Genomic DNA, 16202 nt, shown 5'->3' with positions numbered 1-16202 from the left:
AAGGTGCGACGTTTAAAAACCGAGGGATGTTTGGAAAGTGAGGATGCTGGGAATGAAAGAACAAACACGTCCTCAAGTATCACCAACTTAATGACGCTGCACAACATTTGACTGAATCTGAACTTTAAGGCGAAATGTTCTTACGCACATCCCTTTCTCTTCTGCACATGTTTAAATGTAATTAAAACCTTTTTTTTAATGCTTATTTAACTTTTTGCATTTTTATATTAATGTTTTATATGCATGTTTGAATTCGAAAAGCTCCTGTATCAAACGCTGCAACCTGACGCCAGTCAGGTCGACCAGAAACCGCTGCAGAGGCGCGTCTTTGTCCTCCGGCTGTCGCTTCAGTTTCTTTCCCTCTCCTGCCTGCAGCCAGCGGGTGGGGCTCACAGGAAAAACGGGTCTGACTGCAGCTCCTGCATCGACTCTGGTTGACTTTTAGATCAGCCTGCAAACGGAGTGATTACTGAGGCATGAGCTGCATGTCCTCCACCCCCTATACATGTCAGTTTCATGTCAGAATATAGAAAGCAAAGCAGGTATATGTCGTCTGCTCGATGAATTTGTCACTGGAAATGACAAATTAATTTCTTTTCAAAGGAATTAAAAGAATTCTGCCCAGTGAAAAACGACAGCTGCTATTTTTTTCTTTCACGCTTTTCCACCCCTTTTTAATAGGTGTTGTCAGTCCTTCATAAGGGAGAACACAGCGATCACATCACGGCTTCATGACCTATCCATCCTATCCGAGATGAAATAGATTTATATTTTATCGGGAAACGGCGTAATTTTGCAGTTTTGTTCAGTTTTGTTCTGCCTGTGTTGTACTGCCTGTTGTACTTCCTGTTGTTCTGCCTGTGTTGTACTGCCTGTTGTTCTGCCTGTTCTGACCTGTGGGTCAGAGAGGACTGCAATTTCATCTGTGCCGTATGGCGTTCCTTCAGCAGCAGCAGGCCTGATAATAATACCTGATCATCTCTCTGCAGTGACTGAGGAATGTAGCGTGTGGTTGTCAGTGTGTTGGGTTGGACTTGCGTGCAGGGCCATGCAACCGTTGTAGAATTTACCCCGTCTGGATTTTGGGGATTGTAGGATGAATTTCAAATCCACTCCTTCATTATATTCATCTTATTCCTGATCTTTCACTCTTCGCTGTGGCTGAATCACAAAGCTAATAATACGTTCTGAAATTTTTCTCATCACCCCCCGGCGACTGACATTCAAACACACCCTTGTCCTGGCGAACACCAGAACACACCCTAACCTAGTGCCAGGACTGCATTCTGGTGCTCCGGTGATGAAGAACCTGAAGTCTGCCTTAGCGGCTGGACGTCCTTCAGGGATGAAGACAGAAGATCGGTCTCACGCTCTTATTAAACCTGCTGCACAAATCAGTGCATTCTGTGCATCGGACTCCTTTTTTGCCCTTGAGAATCTTTCTAGGGCGTGTTTCCGAGGCACAGTCCCAGTGTTCCCATCGCCCTTCATTCCTGATTGCCGTAGACAGGACACGACTTGTACTCTTTAATGGGTTTTTGCCTGACATATTGCAGGATTGTGGCTACGAAGGACTTTAAATTACAAGCTCAGGCATGAAAAATGTAAAAATAATGTGCAGTAATAAAAAAACCCAAAGTGTAGTGGAATTCAAAGGAGACCTACGACTTAATTTAGAGGCAAATTAAGTTGTTAAGATATGAAGATGTGAACCTGCAGGTTTCTGTAAGACTTTAAAAGATGAATCATGAATAATAATTTATAATGTTTTCTTCCAATGCCGTTGGACGATTAAAATGTTTGAGTCCACAACTTTACACTGAAAACGGAAACAAACTTGATCCAAAACAGTGTCTTCTGAAAATTCATCTGACGGTAACACCTTATTTGCACCATTTTTATGCTTCAATATTTGTAAAAGCTTTTTAGGTTAAATGCGTTAGCATGCAGTATGTTTGACAAGTGCACAGACAGATGAAAGGTGGAGCGGAGATCATCTCTCAAAAGTAAATAATCAGAAATTAGTAAATTAGCAGAAAATATCGACATTTCGAAAATACTTGGTTTCAAAAGGAGAGAAGAAATATTAAATGCTTATCAATGATAAGTTGGTCGTGGAAAATTATTTTGATGCTGAGGAAGAGGAGTCAACAAAGAGCTATTTCAGACTGACGCGTTTTAGCCTCTTTTAGCGAGTAGTTTTGATTTTGTGGTCGCGAACACGTTCCAATTGTTTAGTAAGTTTGTTTCCGTGACATTTGGAACAAAGTCTCATGTGTCGTTAGCATCGCGGAATACAAACTAACATCAAGGACACGCCCAAGGTACCACAACGGTTTGGTGTTTTTCTGATGTCTTGTAACCTTTGAGCTTCTTAAAAAAACAGGTCATCACTGAACCTGTGAGGGCGGAGTCTAACAAAACGTAAAATCAGGAATCTTTGAGTGTTCTTCCAGACAAAACCGATTCTTGTGGAACCGTTATGACCTTTCAAGCTAATGTTTCAGGGAGACTTCACGCCCACCAACGCAGCTCTTGATTGGCTGGATTTGAAGCCCCATGTGCCAAACCGCAGGTGTGTGATGCTAGCAGCGACGTGCCGCTAGCTGCAGCTGCATCGCAGCAAGTCCACACAGCCCGAATGTTTACTCTGGCTCGCAATGGGAGGCGGAGCTTCACGGTTACTTTGTTCCGCGCCATCACAGGCCGTCCCGTCTTGTCTGAAGTGAAAGTTCCATCATTAAACCCAAGGATAAAATGTGGTGACAAGTGACTCACAAAGTGTTCGGGCGTGGCTGTTTGTCTGAGGCCGTTCCCAGGAGTCAAAGGTAAAGAGAGAAAGCAGGAAGCTCACCGATTGGGTAACTCCTGCAGCCAATGAGGCGTTGTCACCATATTGACCCAGATATAATCTGAAATGGAGTACAGCCGGCTGGGATGGTCCCAGTAACGTGACAGAGTGATTAACTGATTACGATTTTCACACGCTCAACGTCAAACGTCCGTTAGACAATCGTTCTTACGACACAATGCTGTTTATATAAGCGTTCCACGTCTGGAGCAGAAGCCCGAGCCGGTTATTCACCCAGGGAAGGCGTGACCTGGCCGCGTCCTCCGTGCTCGATGCCCTCCGGGCTAATAGCGGGCTAACGTAGCATCCAGGCCCGTTCCTGCTGGGACGGCTGGTGCAGAGAGGACAAATGCAAAAGTAAAATAATGACTTTACACACGTCATTAGATTTAATTAGATGAATTTATTGATCCCTAAATGGGTAATTATCAACGCACAAAATATTTGTGCACATTTTAACCCTTCTGATGCCTGATGGAGTTCAGCCACAAATCCAAAGGCCTTTCAGGGAAAGTTTCGGGGCATTTACTACGAAGTCTTTGATAGTCGTGACTCTGCAATGGGCGGACTTGTTGTGGGTTTTGCACCTGTGCAGGTGTGTGAATGACAGTGTGTGTGAGTGTGTAGGAGAGGAAAACAGAGACGCATCAAGGGCCTGAGGGAGTTTTCAAGAGGCGTCTGCTGGGAAACAGGCGAGAACTGAGTGGCTTTGTGCTCGGTTTCAACATGGCCGCCTGCGTCTCCCACGCTTCTCGCCATGACGACACATTTAGTGCTGAGTGTGCAAGTCGTCGTCCGATGTGTGTGTGACCGGACCGGACAGAAGGGAACCTGTGCAGGAGGGTGACACTGATACGCCTCCTGGGAGGGGCGGGGGATGAGGACAAAGCCACCGAGGAGAGGTGAATAGGAGGCGGGGCCATCAGACGGTTGTCACATGACACTTGATACAATCTGGGTCCTCTGGCAGGAGATCCTCTGATGTAACCCGACTTTATTAGTGGCGTTCCGACGTGTCTGAATTGATTCGCTCCAGATCAGGATCAGGATCAGGATCAGGAAGCAGCAGCGGCGGCTCGTAAAACCAGGAAACAAACCTTCATCACCGTCGTTTTTATAAACCTCAATTATTTAAAAGTATTAATTATTTAATTATTTAATTATTATCAATTATTTATCAATTATTAAATAAAATATGTTCCGGGTTAATGACGTCACTCCTGGGGGGCGTAACCCCAATATATCAAACATTAAGTCACGCTGAGAACAATCAACGCCAAAGCTGAGCGGCTAATGCCCAACGTCATCGCTTCTTATAGCTGTCGCCATGGAAACTGCCAATAAAAAGTGTGGAAATGTTGAAAAGCAACATTTTTTCTCTAAAATAAAAAAAAAAAGATAAAAAAGTAAACAATCCAGTCTTGTAAACAGTTCAAATGTTTAGCGTTAGCGTTAGCATTAGCATTAGCGTGGTTTAATGAGCGTCTGTTTCTTCAACGTTTCTTCTTTGCAGGTGTTTCCTCCGCTCGGTTGAAACGAAGAAGGGGAACGGAATCCCGTTTTTCACTGCAACTCCCACGACGAAGACACGAGAACGCAGGAACGTACGCTCCTCTTCCTCGGTGTGAGGAAGAGGAGCGCGATGAAGGAGAACGGAGCCGGCTCCCTGTGGAGACGCTGGAATGTAGAGAAACCACCAGACCCACAGGCCTCTGCAGGCAAAGAGCTTTTTGAGAAATTACACTGCATGCAAATCAGAGACGGACCCCCACCCCATCCAAACCCCCCAGGTCAGGATACGCCCATGCTCTTGACTGAACACGTTCATTTCAACGCTGCCCATCACTAAAAGCACCCTGATGACACAATGATGTAATGATTGGGCTTTAAAGGTCATGCTAAGCTAAGCTAATTGCTAAATTAGGTTAATTGCTAATTGCTAAGCTAGGCTAATTGCTTCCAATGCTGCAGAATCGCTCACCTGCTTTCATTTGAAAATCATTCTGACAGCTCAGATGAATTTATTCAATTTGTGGACATGAATTAAAACCTTTTCTGTGAGTGAGTTTGTGGAGGGAGGGGGGCAGGGGTAGGAGGGGTGATGGGGGGTGGGGGGGTGAAGAATGCCTGAGTCAGCTTTGGTATGTGCCGTAAACTGGGTGTGTTTGACAGACGGGAACGGATGACACACCCTCCCCTTCCATAATAACCCTGAAGAAGTCTGGGGGGGGGCAGTTGAGTGAAAGCTGAGGTTGTCACCTCTTCCTCACACCTTCAGCCACACCCTGAGCCAATCAGATGCGGAGAGTGGGGGGGGTGCAGACGCCCGTTGGGATCTCAAGGTCATTTGGAGCGACATCCCGTTAACGGGGCTGAAATCTCCCACCGGGCCCTGAACGCATCTTTAACGCCCCCCCGGTGTGTCCACACTTTATTTACCGTCTTGTTAACGTCAGGAAATGTAATCAACGAGGACGGATGAGCGCACCGTGATCGGTTGGCGCCCCCTGGCGGCGGAAGGGCGCCACGCCACCCAAACCCCTGCGCCGTTCTTTTGTCCCTGAACGGAGATCTGAACGACGGGAAACACCCACCGCGGATCGGTCAGTGAACACATCAACGCCCCCCCCCGCCCCCCAGCTGATCATCTGATCGTAAATCATCAGTAATCGATGATCCTAACCAGCCTGATCCGCGCCGGACGCACAAAGGGGATCATTGTTGCGCGCAGACGCGCGTCCGTTGCGCAGTCGCCCTTCTGAAGGCGCACCAATCACAGCGCGTAGCGCCACCGGGAGGGGGCGGGGCTTGTCTCCCCCACCCCCCCATCATCATCTCTCCCACCAGCCCCCGCGGTGGCTCCGCGTCCCATTGACCTGACGACGGCGCACCGACAGGCACATCCCGGCGCTTCTCTCCACCGGACTGAACCGGGCAGGAACTGGGGGGGGCGGGGGGGTCACGCACACCGACGAGAGGTCACGTGACGGGCAGGTATGAGACCTGTGGCGCGCGCGGATGAAGGAGCAGCAGCGGGAGAGCATGGACACCCATCCCAGCCCACGGTCTCCACGCGCCCCCCCACCATGAGGACGAGCGCTCGGTGATTGTCTGCCTCCCCACGCCCGAACGGGACGGAACGCAGCCCTTGTGTGGGTTTTTTTTCTCGTTTTGGATCGGGTGTTTATTGGTTTCTCCGCACCGGGGGGGGTTCTTTGTGTCAAGGTGCTGAACGCAAAGCGCTTGGACCGGGAGGGGGTTGGGGGGGGGCGCCCAGCTGCTCTCTTTGTGGCCGCGGCGCGATGGCCACCGGCCGGCCGGAGGCGAGCAGCCACCCGCCGGAGAACGGCTTCACCCCGCTGGAACACCCGGCGCCGCGGCTGCTGCCGCACGTCGACGGCTCGGTCCTGCCGTCCCTGGGGGGCTTCGGGAGGCATCAGCGGCAGCTCGTGGTCCTGACCTGGATACCGGCATTGTTCATCGGCTTTAGCCAGTTTTCGGATTATTTCCTCCTGGCGCAGCCGCACGGCACGTGCGTGCTGCCCCCCCCAGCCAATCAGAGCAACTGGACCGCGACGGCCCCGCCGGTTACCGGCGCCGCGCCCGCGCTGGAGCTCCCGGCCAACGGCACCGGGGAGGAGGGACCCGGAGACGGAATGCTGTGCGCCTGCAAGGAGTGGAGGCTGGAGCTGCAGACGGGACTGAGTCAGAACGTGGTTACCAAGGTAACGAGCGAGCGCCTCAGACTCGGTGTGAAGGAGTCAGCATCACGCACCACCAACCACCACCCCCCAAAAACACAACGCGCCTACATCGGTTCACGCGTATTCGAGTATTTGGAGAGTGCTGGTAGATCGATGTTAACGCGCTGGTCAGTCGTCATGAATCCAACCCCCACCCCCCCTGTCTCTTTCCAGTGGAACCTGGTGTGTGATTCAGCCTGGAAGGTTCACATCGCCAAGTTCTCCCTGCTGGTGGGCTCCATCTTCGGCTACCTGGTGATGGGCGTCATGGCTGATTGGTAAGTGTCTGTCGGGAACGCGGCGTGCTGAGTCAGCGACCAGACGGCGGTGGATTCGTTCTGAGTGGGCCGAAGATTTCTGGCTCCAACTTAAAGAACTTAAAGCCTGAGCTGAGCTCCTGCTCAGGAACATGCAGCCAAATTGAGTTTATGAAGCTGACAGTCAATTTTAGAATTATTTTAGAGTCACAGTCAACAGAAAAACTTAGCAAAGACGTTTATGAGCTTCTCCTTCGCAAGACCATGTTATCATAGAGGTGTCGGCCCCAAAACGACCAGTCCTACAGGTCCGTTCGGTTTGCCTGCCCCCTAACCCCCACAAACGACCAGTCCTACAGGTCCGTTCGGTTTGCCTGCCCCCTAACCCCCACAAACGACCAGTCCTACAGGTCCGTTCGGTTTGCCTGCCCCCTAACCCCCACAAACGAACAGTCCTACAGGTGCGTTCGGTTTGCCTGCCCCCTAACCCCCACAAACGAACAGTCCTACAGGTCTGTTCGGTTTGCCTGCCCCCTAACCCCCACCGCAAAGTTGGCTTGGAAATCATCCATCGCCAAAAACTGACCTGATAAATTCAGCCGTCTGAGTTGCCTCATGGGAAAAAAAGTCTCTGCTTTGTGTGAGGGATCAGTCACCATGGTAACAGTGTAAAGAAACGTGTAGGTCACAGCGACCCCTGCTCTGACCCGACGCATTGACCCTCTGATCCCCCCTGGAGCAGTGGGCCCAGCTGATCTTCTGCTCCTCCACCTGCAGGTTTGGCCGACACCCAGTCCTGATCCTGTCGGTTCTGTTCATGCTGGTGTTCGGGCTGAGCGTGGCTTTCTCCATCAACGTCACCATGTTCAGCACCTTACGCTTCTTCGAGGGATTCTGCTTGGCGGGCCTCGCTCTCTCCCTCTACGTGCTCCGTAAGTACTTCCCTTCCCAGGCGTCTTCCCCGACGTTCTGGCTCATCCCTGTCCTTCTTCCTCTTCCTGTTTCCTGTTTTGGCCTCACCTCGGGGGTGAAAGCGAAGATAAGAGTCTGAGCTTGGCTGTTGGAATGGTTTTGTCGCTCTCAGCAGGGGGTCCTAATAAATCTCCACGGACGCCTCCGAGCCGTCTGCCGAGTTTCATCCTCGACATACACAAATGGACGTTTATAAGACTGTCCTGAATGGAACCTGAAGCCCCGGCCGGGTGGGAATGTTGGAGTCGGAGGGGTTTCTATCCATCTCCGAGAAGACAAGAATGTGAAAAGTAACACAAAGAAATGGTTGAAAAACACCAAGTGGAGTTGAGAAACACTCCAGACGATCAATATTCCCTGTCTCAGTTACATTCTGATCACTTTGAGCAGCAAAAACCTTCAACTTTTAATGGCCTTAGTTCTTCGTTTTTCCTGCCTCGGAGCCACTTTTGTTTCAGATGCGTCTGAAAATAGATTTCCTCAAGCAGTCGATTGGTTTGTGTTTTTGACATTCTCGTTAATCCCAACACAGATTAACGGCAGTATTTTTGTCCGGCTCTGTTCTAACTGAAATAATTGGCGACTCCTCGCCGGCCCCGGCGTTTTAGTCGTCTACAACGACGGCAGGAGCAAACACATTGTGTGCCTGCGCCTTGAAGTGCAACAAAAAAAAGGTGTTGCTGTGAGTCTTCGTGAGGCGTTGATGAAGGCAGTCGGAGGAGCTGTCGCTGCACAACCGCTCGCTTTGAGGAAACTCAAGTTAGGATAGCCCATAATAGACTCGCTGAAAATGTTGGATAGCAGCACGCCGTTTGAACCTCTGGGTGAACGCGTCCGGAATCTGAGATTCTTTGTTAGTCTTCCTGCTTTTATTTCCTCAGGGGAATTAAAAATGTCTTGCTGTGGGACGAAGTTTTTTTAAACTGGATTCAAGTCCGTTTCTGCTCTAGAGCGTGAAGGGTTAAACGTTGGTTTTATCATATTTAAATTTCAAATGTCTCATTTGATCTATTACCAGAATAGTAGGTCTGCTGAGGCTGGACAGTCTTCCCTACCTCTAAATATATAATTTACCTCTACACTACGCACAGATAAACACCATAAAATGTCTTTTTTTTTCCACCACGGTTTACGTATGAAATACTACAAACATTTTTCAATCTGGATCCAGATTAAATTGAAATTGTGTGTGAAGAATTGTGAATTAAAAGGATGATTGAGAAAAAAGCAGGCAAACAATTCATAGAAGTACTGAGCAGAAACTCCAGGAGTAAAAGGTTAAATATGAGACACAGGTGAAAAAAAATGAAGCAAACAGGGAAAACGAGACACAGGTGGAGCCGATCTGGGCGGATCAGATGATTATAATAAAAGGGGAAACACATGGGGGGCAGAATCAGAACGACTGGAGCGTAGAATAACTTGGTGGGGATGCTTCACTTCAAAACTTTAGTTTGAATCGTGCACCATTCCTCAAAGTTTTATGGAAATCGCTTCAGAATATCTGCGTGATTAGAGAACGTAAAAATAACGTGTTCTGTCTTGGCCCATGATCCGTACAAGTTTTATAAAAAACAAGAACCAACCAGCAGCTGGTCTGGTTTTAGATGAAACTAGGGAACGTGTACCCGAACCTGAAGCCGTCACGTTCGCCTCGGACCGTTGTCTCACCATCCTTCGAGTTCGACAAGGAAGGGGTTCCAGGTCCGTTCTTCAACCAGATCCACATCTCACTGGAGTCTGGGCGTCTTTACCAACCAGCTGCTCTCCAAGAGGTGCAGAACATGATGAATTGAGGTCATGTGACTAACAGTACTGCCTTAAATTAAGGTTGGATATTTGAAATGGTTTAAACCGCGGCTCTGAAATGTGTTGAATCAGACACTCGGTAGAACATAATAGTACATAATAGTGCTTTCAGGATGTTGGTGATGCTCCATTACAAAACCTTTCTGTTCTTTCGCACCTCGGCGTGAAAGTAGTTCTGAATGTCTGTTTCTAAATCCAGCAGCCCTTTTGCCCCGTTCCATTTTCCCTCCACGTATCCCTCGACTCTCCTTTGCCCCATTCATCTCTTCCTCCTCCTCCTCCTCCTCCTCCCTCGCTTCCATTTTATTACTAACCCTCACTTTCTCGTCTCTGCTGGGCTCATTTGAAACCATTTGGTTATCTCTGCGCGACACCCGTCGCATGATAACCTCCAGCGGCGCCGCTGCCGCGTGCTTTCAGCGGATCCTGCTAATGTCGGGGTGTTGACGCGTGTGTTTTGTGTTCTGTTGGCGCACAGGTTCATGAGTTTGTGATGTAGCACCTATCTCTGGATCGTCCTCTGGGAGCGTCTGCCTCCTCGCTCCTTCATTTGTTTCTCCCTACATTAGAGGACGACACACTGCGTGTTATTAGACGGTAAATATCATCTGCTCAGCATCACGCAAAGGCATGTGTTGTTGGGGGAGGGGGTTCTTAGAGGAATGGGAGCCAATCAGGCTGCTCGGATTACGCGGTTAAAATGCCTCTCAACGCCTGTGGAGATGCTTGCCTCAGTCACATGACTACCTTCTTAAGCTCCGGCCGCTAACACAGAACACATTACCGCCAACCTGAAACTCCCAAGCTAGCAGAACCAACAAGAAACAAACGCTGGTGTGACGTTACGAGAACACTGCTAATAAAGTTGATTCAAACTGGATTCACCTTTACTATTATAGTTAGAATGAAACCGTTCCTGTGCTGGTCGTATCGTTTTCTCCAGCGAAACAAGGTGAACATGAGAATCCTCGTCTCCCTCTTCTCTTTGGAGACTCGTAGGGAAAGACAAGGACATGCAGTATAAAGTGTGTGTGTGTTTTTACGTGCTGGGGGGTAACTACTGCTGAGTCAGCAGGGGGAAAGGACAGTCCTGTCATGCGGTGGCCTTGTTAACGCGTCTCATTCCCATCCCTGCCTCTTTATACAGTCAGAAGCTGAACATCGTCATTGATTGGTTGGTCTACTAGCCTCCCGACGGAGGTTGCTGTTTCTCTCTGTGGACACAACAGCGTTGTGAAAACACAGTCGTGCAAATGGTGACTAATCCATTGGTGGAGCGGTCACTGAACACCCCACCCAGGGTCACCTTGGTTCTCTCTCCATATGTCCACATCATGAACACCAACCCAGGCTGGGAACTAATACTGCCAGCCAGCCAATCATATCGCAGCTCTGTTCCCATGCCCTGGGCAAGGTTACCGAGGGAACAGCAGACCACAGGAAGTGTGTCGCCGCCATTCGCCATCAGCTGCCTCTGGTTTGTCGCCCCGTCAGCGACGGCTCACTTTCAGATGTAAAGGACGAAGAGGCTGGGGTGGGGGGGGTGAAAGGATTGGTACAGGTGGGGGATGGGCTTTATAAAGGGTAAAGCCACTTCAGGCCTAATGTGTGGGAGGAGATGGCAGGAAAAGGGGGTGGGTGGGGGGGGGTCACGGTGCATTGAGATAATCAGCACAAGAAGAGCCATTCTCACTGTCAGCTGGAACAAAAGCTCCTTCCCAGGGTGTTGATATCCCATGAGCCTCTGGGATCAGTGGCGTCCTGGGGGAATGAGGGAGTGGCGCCTGTTTAGAGTCGAAAAAAAAAAAAAGAATAATCATCATCTACTTGTCTCCCTGCAGATGGAAAGTCAGGTGATTTTTTTTGGGGGGGGGGGGGGGGGGTTGCAGTTGTAGGCGGGGTCTTGGTTTCAAATGAAATAAAACAACAGAAACACAAGATGAAGACGTTTCAGGTGAAGTTGTGTTCGTCATTAAAAATAAAGCTGAGACTATTTCTAACGGGGCAAAATGGTCGGGGTGGTTTTTTCCACCGATCTCTGGCCGACAGACAGATTCAGTTTCTTCTGATGCACAGAGACGGGTTGAAGAGAGAGAGAGTGAGACAGGCAGGTCACGGATTATAGGTCAATGTAATTTACTTCAACTGTTTGGATCCTGGAGGATCAGAACTTTGAAGCGGTGGTTCTGGGGATCACAGTCACACCCCTAGTTTTTGTGCTCCTTGCTTTATGCTCTGAATCATTTTCTTGTTTCGTAGAGATTACTCACAGTCTTCCTCTCTCCCCCGTCTTTATTGTCATTCCCCGAGTGATTCCGCTGCTGAATGGAGGGACTTTTCCGAGTCCTTTGAGGGATGGAAGTCATTTGTATTCCGCTCCTCTCTTCACTTTCCTCCCCGTCTTTTGCTTCTTCTCCACAATGAGAAGCAATGGTGCATGAGGCGAACCCCCCCGCCCCTTCTATTACATACCTACTATAGTCACCTTCAAAAAGACCTTGCCATATGGGCCAGGCCATCTGGACCGTACCATGTTAAATGTCTAGGGGAGGGTAATGAGATGCATTATGGGGCGGTAACCGGTCGGTTCATGTAGAGGTCTGGTGTTAAACTCTTGTTTTTAGGGGACACCTTAGTAATTAAACAAGACAGAGATGCAACATCATCACATTTTTGTGCCTCTGGCTTCATTGAAAATGTTGTTTTTTGTTTTGTGGTTGTATCTCATCAGGTTTCAGAGATGTGTACCTGAAAAGGTGAAAATGTGACCTCGACCTAGTTTTCTCAATGTCAAGGTATCATCTTGACACGTCGCATGCGATCGGCTCGTATGCGACGTGATTCCTGAGACTCATTCGCCCCCTCCCCTCTCTGCCTCCTTTATTTTTAGGCGTTGAGCTTTGCTTGCCAGCCTGGCGTTTCTCCATGACCATGGTGGCCAGTTTCCTGATGGTGGCCGGGCAGCTGCTGATGCCAGGCGTGGCCGCCCTCTGTCGCCATTGGCCCGATCGGGACGACTGGCAGGTCCTGCAGATCGTCATCATCAGCCCTTTTGTCCTGATGCTGCCCTATGTCTGGTGAGGAATTCCGCAGCCGGGCGGCGTGGGCAGAGCGAGTCATCTCGCGCTGAGCCAGGCGAAGGCTTGCACAGCGCTGAACCGTCTCTGCTGCCAACGCACAATACTCCCTTTCTCCAAGCCGCCGTCATCCTCCCTCCTTCTTCCTCGTCTCCAGTTTGCCTTTGTCCGCTCCCTCCACATCCTTGCCATCCGTCTCTTCTTTGTCTCTTTCCCTGTGAAGGATTTTTCCAGAGTCGTTGCGCTGGTTGCTGGCCACCCAGCACTACAGGCGAGCCAAAGCTATGATGCTGCGCATCGCCAGGAAGAACCAGGTTGACATGACAACCGAGCCAAATGCGATTCTGACAGGTGAGGAAGTTTCCTGGAAGAACTTTAAAAAAACAAGTTCTGAACTCACCTCGTTAAAGAGGAGGGTTTTTTTTTGAGACATTCTTGGTGAAATCTGTGATCGACTGGAATTGGTACCCAGACCTCATCTTCATCTCATTGACTGACCTCATTGGTCAGTCTCTCATTACCTTCTGACAGGAAGGTCTCACGGTGTTCCTTTCATGTTTCCCTGCAGAACTGGAGCAGGAGCTGCACAAGAAACCTCAGAGGACCTGTATAGTGAAGATGATGAGCACCAGGAACCTGTGGAAAAACATTGTGGTGCTGTGTGTCAACTCGTAAGTGTGTGTGGCTTCATTCATCCACACTGACACTCACTGGGCTGACAGCATGAATTAAACGTAAGGCCTCCCCCCCGTTCGCTGTCTCACTGTGTGCCCTTTGTGCAGACTCACAGGTTATGGGATCCACCACTGCTTCGCCCGCAGTATGATGGACCCGGAGGCCCAGCCCACAGCTCTGTGCCACGCAGACTATTACACGATGGCTGGCATCGCCGTGGCAACCTGCCTGGCTCTTTGTCCCGCGGTGGGGATGATGGGTCGGCGAGGGGGACTGCTCACCTTCATGATCATAACAGCACTGGCGTCGCTGTTACAACTGGGTTTACTCAACTGTAAGTCAACGCAGAAAGTACAGGTACACCTTAAGGTACACCTGGATGTAGTTTAGGGGGCCCATCTGCTCATCGTGTAAAAGTAAGAAACAATTCATGGCATGTTTTTTTGTTGTTGTTGCTAGATATTGTGTTGCTTAAGAACGACTGAACCAGTTTCTATAAAACATTTGCAAGTGTGGGTTGTTTACCAAAGCGCCGGGTTAGCTCGTTTACCAAAGCGATGGGTTAGCTCGTTTACCAAAGCGACGGGTTAGCTCGTTTACCAAAACGATGGGTTAGCTCGTTTACCAAAGCGACGGGTTAGCTCGTTTACCAAAACGATGGGTTAGCTCGTTTACCAAAGCGACAGGTTAGCTTGTTTGCAAAGACAAATTTTAGATGGCTTTGGAAAAGCAACACTAGAACGTCTAACAGTGTTAAGAAGGACATCCCATCATCCCTACGCGTGGGGAGAAGGAGTTGTTCAGGCTTCAATGTTAAAGAATCAGACTCCCAAAGTGTTTCTTGTCCACGCTGCCTTTACTAACCACATGACCTCCTCTCTCCTCCGTTCCATCGTGATCCAGTGATCGGGAAGTACAGCCTTCGCCACGACACAGGTACAGTTTGGTAGAACGTTCTCTTGAGCTGAGGTCCAGCAGTGATACCCAGTGTTTGTGGCCTGATTTCATGGTGTGTATCAGCTGTTGTTGATCGACGCTTTCTTGTCCTCCTCTGGACAGTTCTCAGAGACACTCTGAACAGGAAGTTCGCTGTGGCTTTCTCCATCATCGGCATGTTCTCCTCTCATGCAGTCAGCACACTCAGCATTTTCTTCTGTGCTGAAATCACTCCAACTGTTATTAGGTGAGTCAGTCTATACATTTATCCACCCATCCATCTTTAACTCTTTAATCAGACAAACATTAAATAAAGTAAAAAAGAGATTTTCCACACTGTATAATCTGGACAGTGTGGTGTCTTGCTTATTGGCTCCATCTTGTGGTGCCTTTTTGTATGAACGATGATGATGATGATGATGATGATGCTGCCTTGAGCTCAGTGAGCTTCAACAGTTATGACGGTGTTAACCTGTTTGAGATCGAGCTGTGTGGGGTCAGTTTTCACCTCTGTTCTTCTTAGGGGTGGGGGCCTGGGCTTGGTCCTGGCGAGCGCCGGCTTTGGGATGCTCACCGCACCAATCATGGAGCTCCACAACCAGAAGGGCTACTTCCTGCATCACGTGATCTTCGCCTGCTGCACCCTGCTGTGCATCATCTGCCTGCTGCTACTGCCGGAACCGCGGGGTCACCCCCTGCCAGAGAGCCTGGCGGACGGGGAGACCTTCACCCGTCAGACCTTGCTCCACCCGGGAGAGCAGCACCTCCTTCTCGCCAGGAGCGATGGGGACTACTCCCGGGTCCACGACACCCCGCTACACCTCTCGGCCACCGGGGGCGCTACAGTGGCGGTAGCCACCGCTCTGGCAGCGGTACCTGCCTCCTATGCTCTGGCGACTGGCGGGGAGGTGATTGGAAATCGCGCCATAGCCAACGGAGTATGAGCGTCAGAGCAGTAGAACCTCTGTACTGTTAAATGGCTCCAGCATTACCCCGACTGAATGGTTTTAAGGGAGAAAAAAAAAAAAAAGAATCGTTCGGATGAACCAGATGAACTCCGAAGAAGTTTGTGATGGTGACGATTAAAGTTTGTGTAGTTCGTAGTGACGATGATTCATTCAGGAGTTGCCAAAAAAGAACGGTCCAGGACTGGAGTGTGTTCAATAATATGAAGGTCTGATGTTTTTCTTGCACTGCCGTCCTATCTGCGGGGAAGATAAAAGAAGCAGACGCAGGAGCTTTCTGTTCGAATTTTCCTCTTAGAATTCTCTACAAGTTATTTTGCACTAAATGTCAGAGACACAATCAAGTGTTTGTGATTTTCAGCCAACACATTGATCCAGGGATCGGCTTTACATTACCACTCTTTGCATGAAAGGGCACAAACACTTTTGTTTTCCTCTTATCCCTCTACTAGAAGTCCGATGTGGCACTTTATCCTCGGAGGTGAGGTCGGCTCACGCTGAGCGTTACTGCTGTTTTGTTGGGTGTATGATGGTTGTCTTAGCCGGAGACCTTGACAGACTGCAGGTGTAGCCTGGAAGCAGTGACTGTAGTGCCGAAACAAATCTGAGTGTTGACTGGATGTCGGAGCGATCGATCCGATTCCTTCCACATGTCCGATGACACATCTTGGCATTTGAACGCTTTATCAGGACGACTCTGTTTACAACGAAACAGAATGTGATTTAAAAAAAACCCCAGTATTTATTTTGTGATGCTGCCAAGGCCAATTTGTCGTTTGAAATACCTCCTTAATTAGCAGATATTTCCACTCCCAAGTCTCACTCCTTGTTTGGTGTACTGTGGTATTCTTGTAATCCTGCTCTACGATGTGTAACTCTAGCCAGAAAGCACAATATTTGACAGTTTCTTGAAGTCT

The 16202-nt window shown here is 49.3% G+C and overlaps 1 protein-coding gene and 1 long non-coding RNA gene across 3 annotated transcripts in view; both read left to right on the top strand.

Moving 5' to 3' along the window:
• Positions 1-4823, top strand: part of LOC137598634 (uncharacterized) — a 28374-nt gene extending 23551 nt beyond the window's left edge. The window contains exon 3 of the long non-coding RNA XR_011036708.1: positions 4365-4823. This is a non-coding gene — a long non-coding RNA (uncharacterized lncRNA). The remainder of the gene's footprint in view (positions 1-4364) is intronic.
• Positions 4824-5522: 699 nt separating this feature from the next.
• LOC137599193 (solute carrier family 22 member 23) lies at positions 5523-15608 on the top strand. 2 transcript variants are annotated; one of them, XM_068319966.1, is made up of 10 exons: positions 5526-6576; positions 6769-6872; positions 7629-7783; positions 12523-12709; positions 12933-13060; positions 13278-13380; positions 13492-13718; positions 14288-14320; positions 14444-14567; positions 14844-15608. In XM_068319966.1, the coding sequence occupies exons 1-10, from the start codon at positions 6154-6156 to the stop codon at positions 15262-15264; spliced, it is 1905 nt and encodes a 634-aa protein (XP_068176067.1). In that variant the 5' UTR covers positions 5526-6153; the 3' UTR covers positions 15265-15608. The 2 variants fall into 2 exon arrangements, with proteins under 2 accessions (XP_068176066.1, XP_068176067.1); XM_068319965.1 differs by having other exon boundaries at positions 5523-6872.
• Positions 15609-16202: the final 594 nt, after the last annotated feature.

The sequence above is a fragment of the Antennarius striatus genome, chromosome 7, assembly GCF_040054535.1.
Source record: "Antennarius striatus isolate MH-2024 chromosome 7, ASM4005453v1, whole genome shotgun sequence".
In the NCBI taxonomy this organism is placed as follows: Eukaryota; Metazoa; Chordata; class Actinopteri; order Lophiiformes; family Antennariidae; genus Antennarius; species Antennarius striatus.
This window is presented reverse-complemented; position numbering and strand designations above follow the sequence as displayed.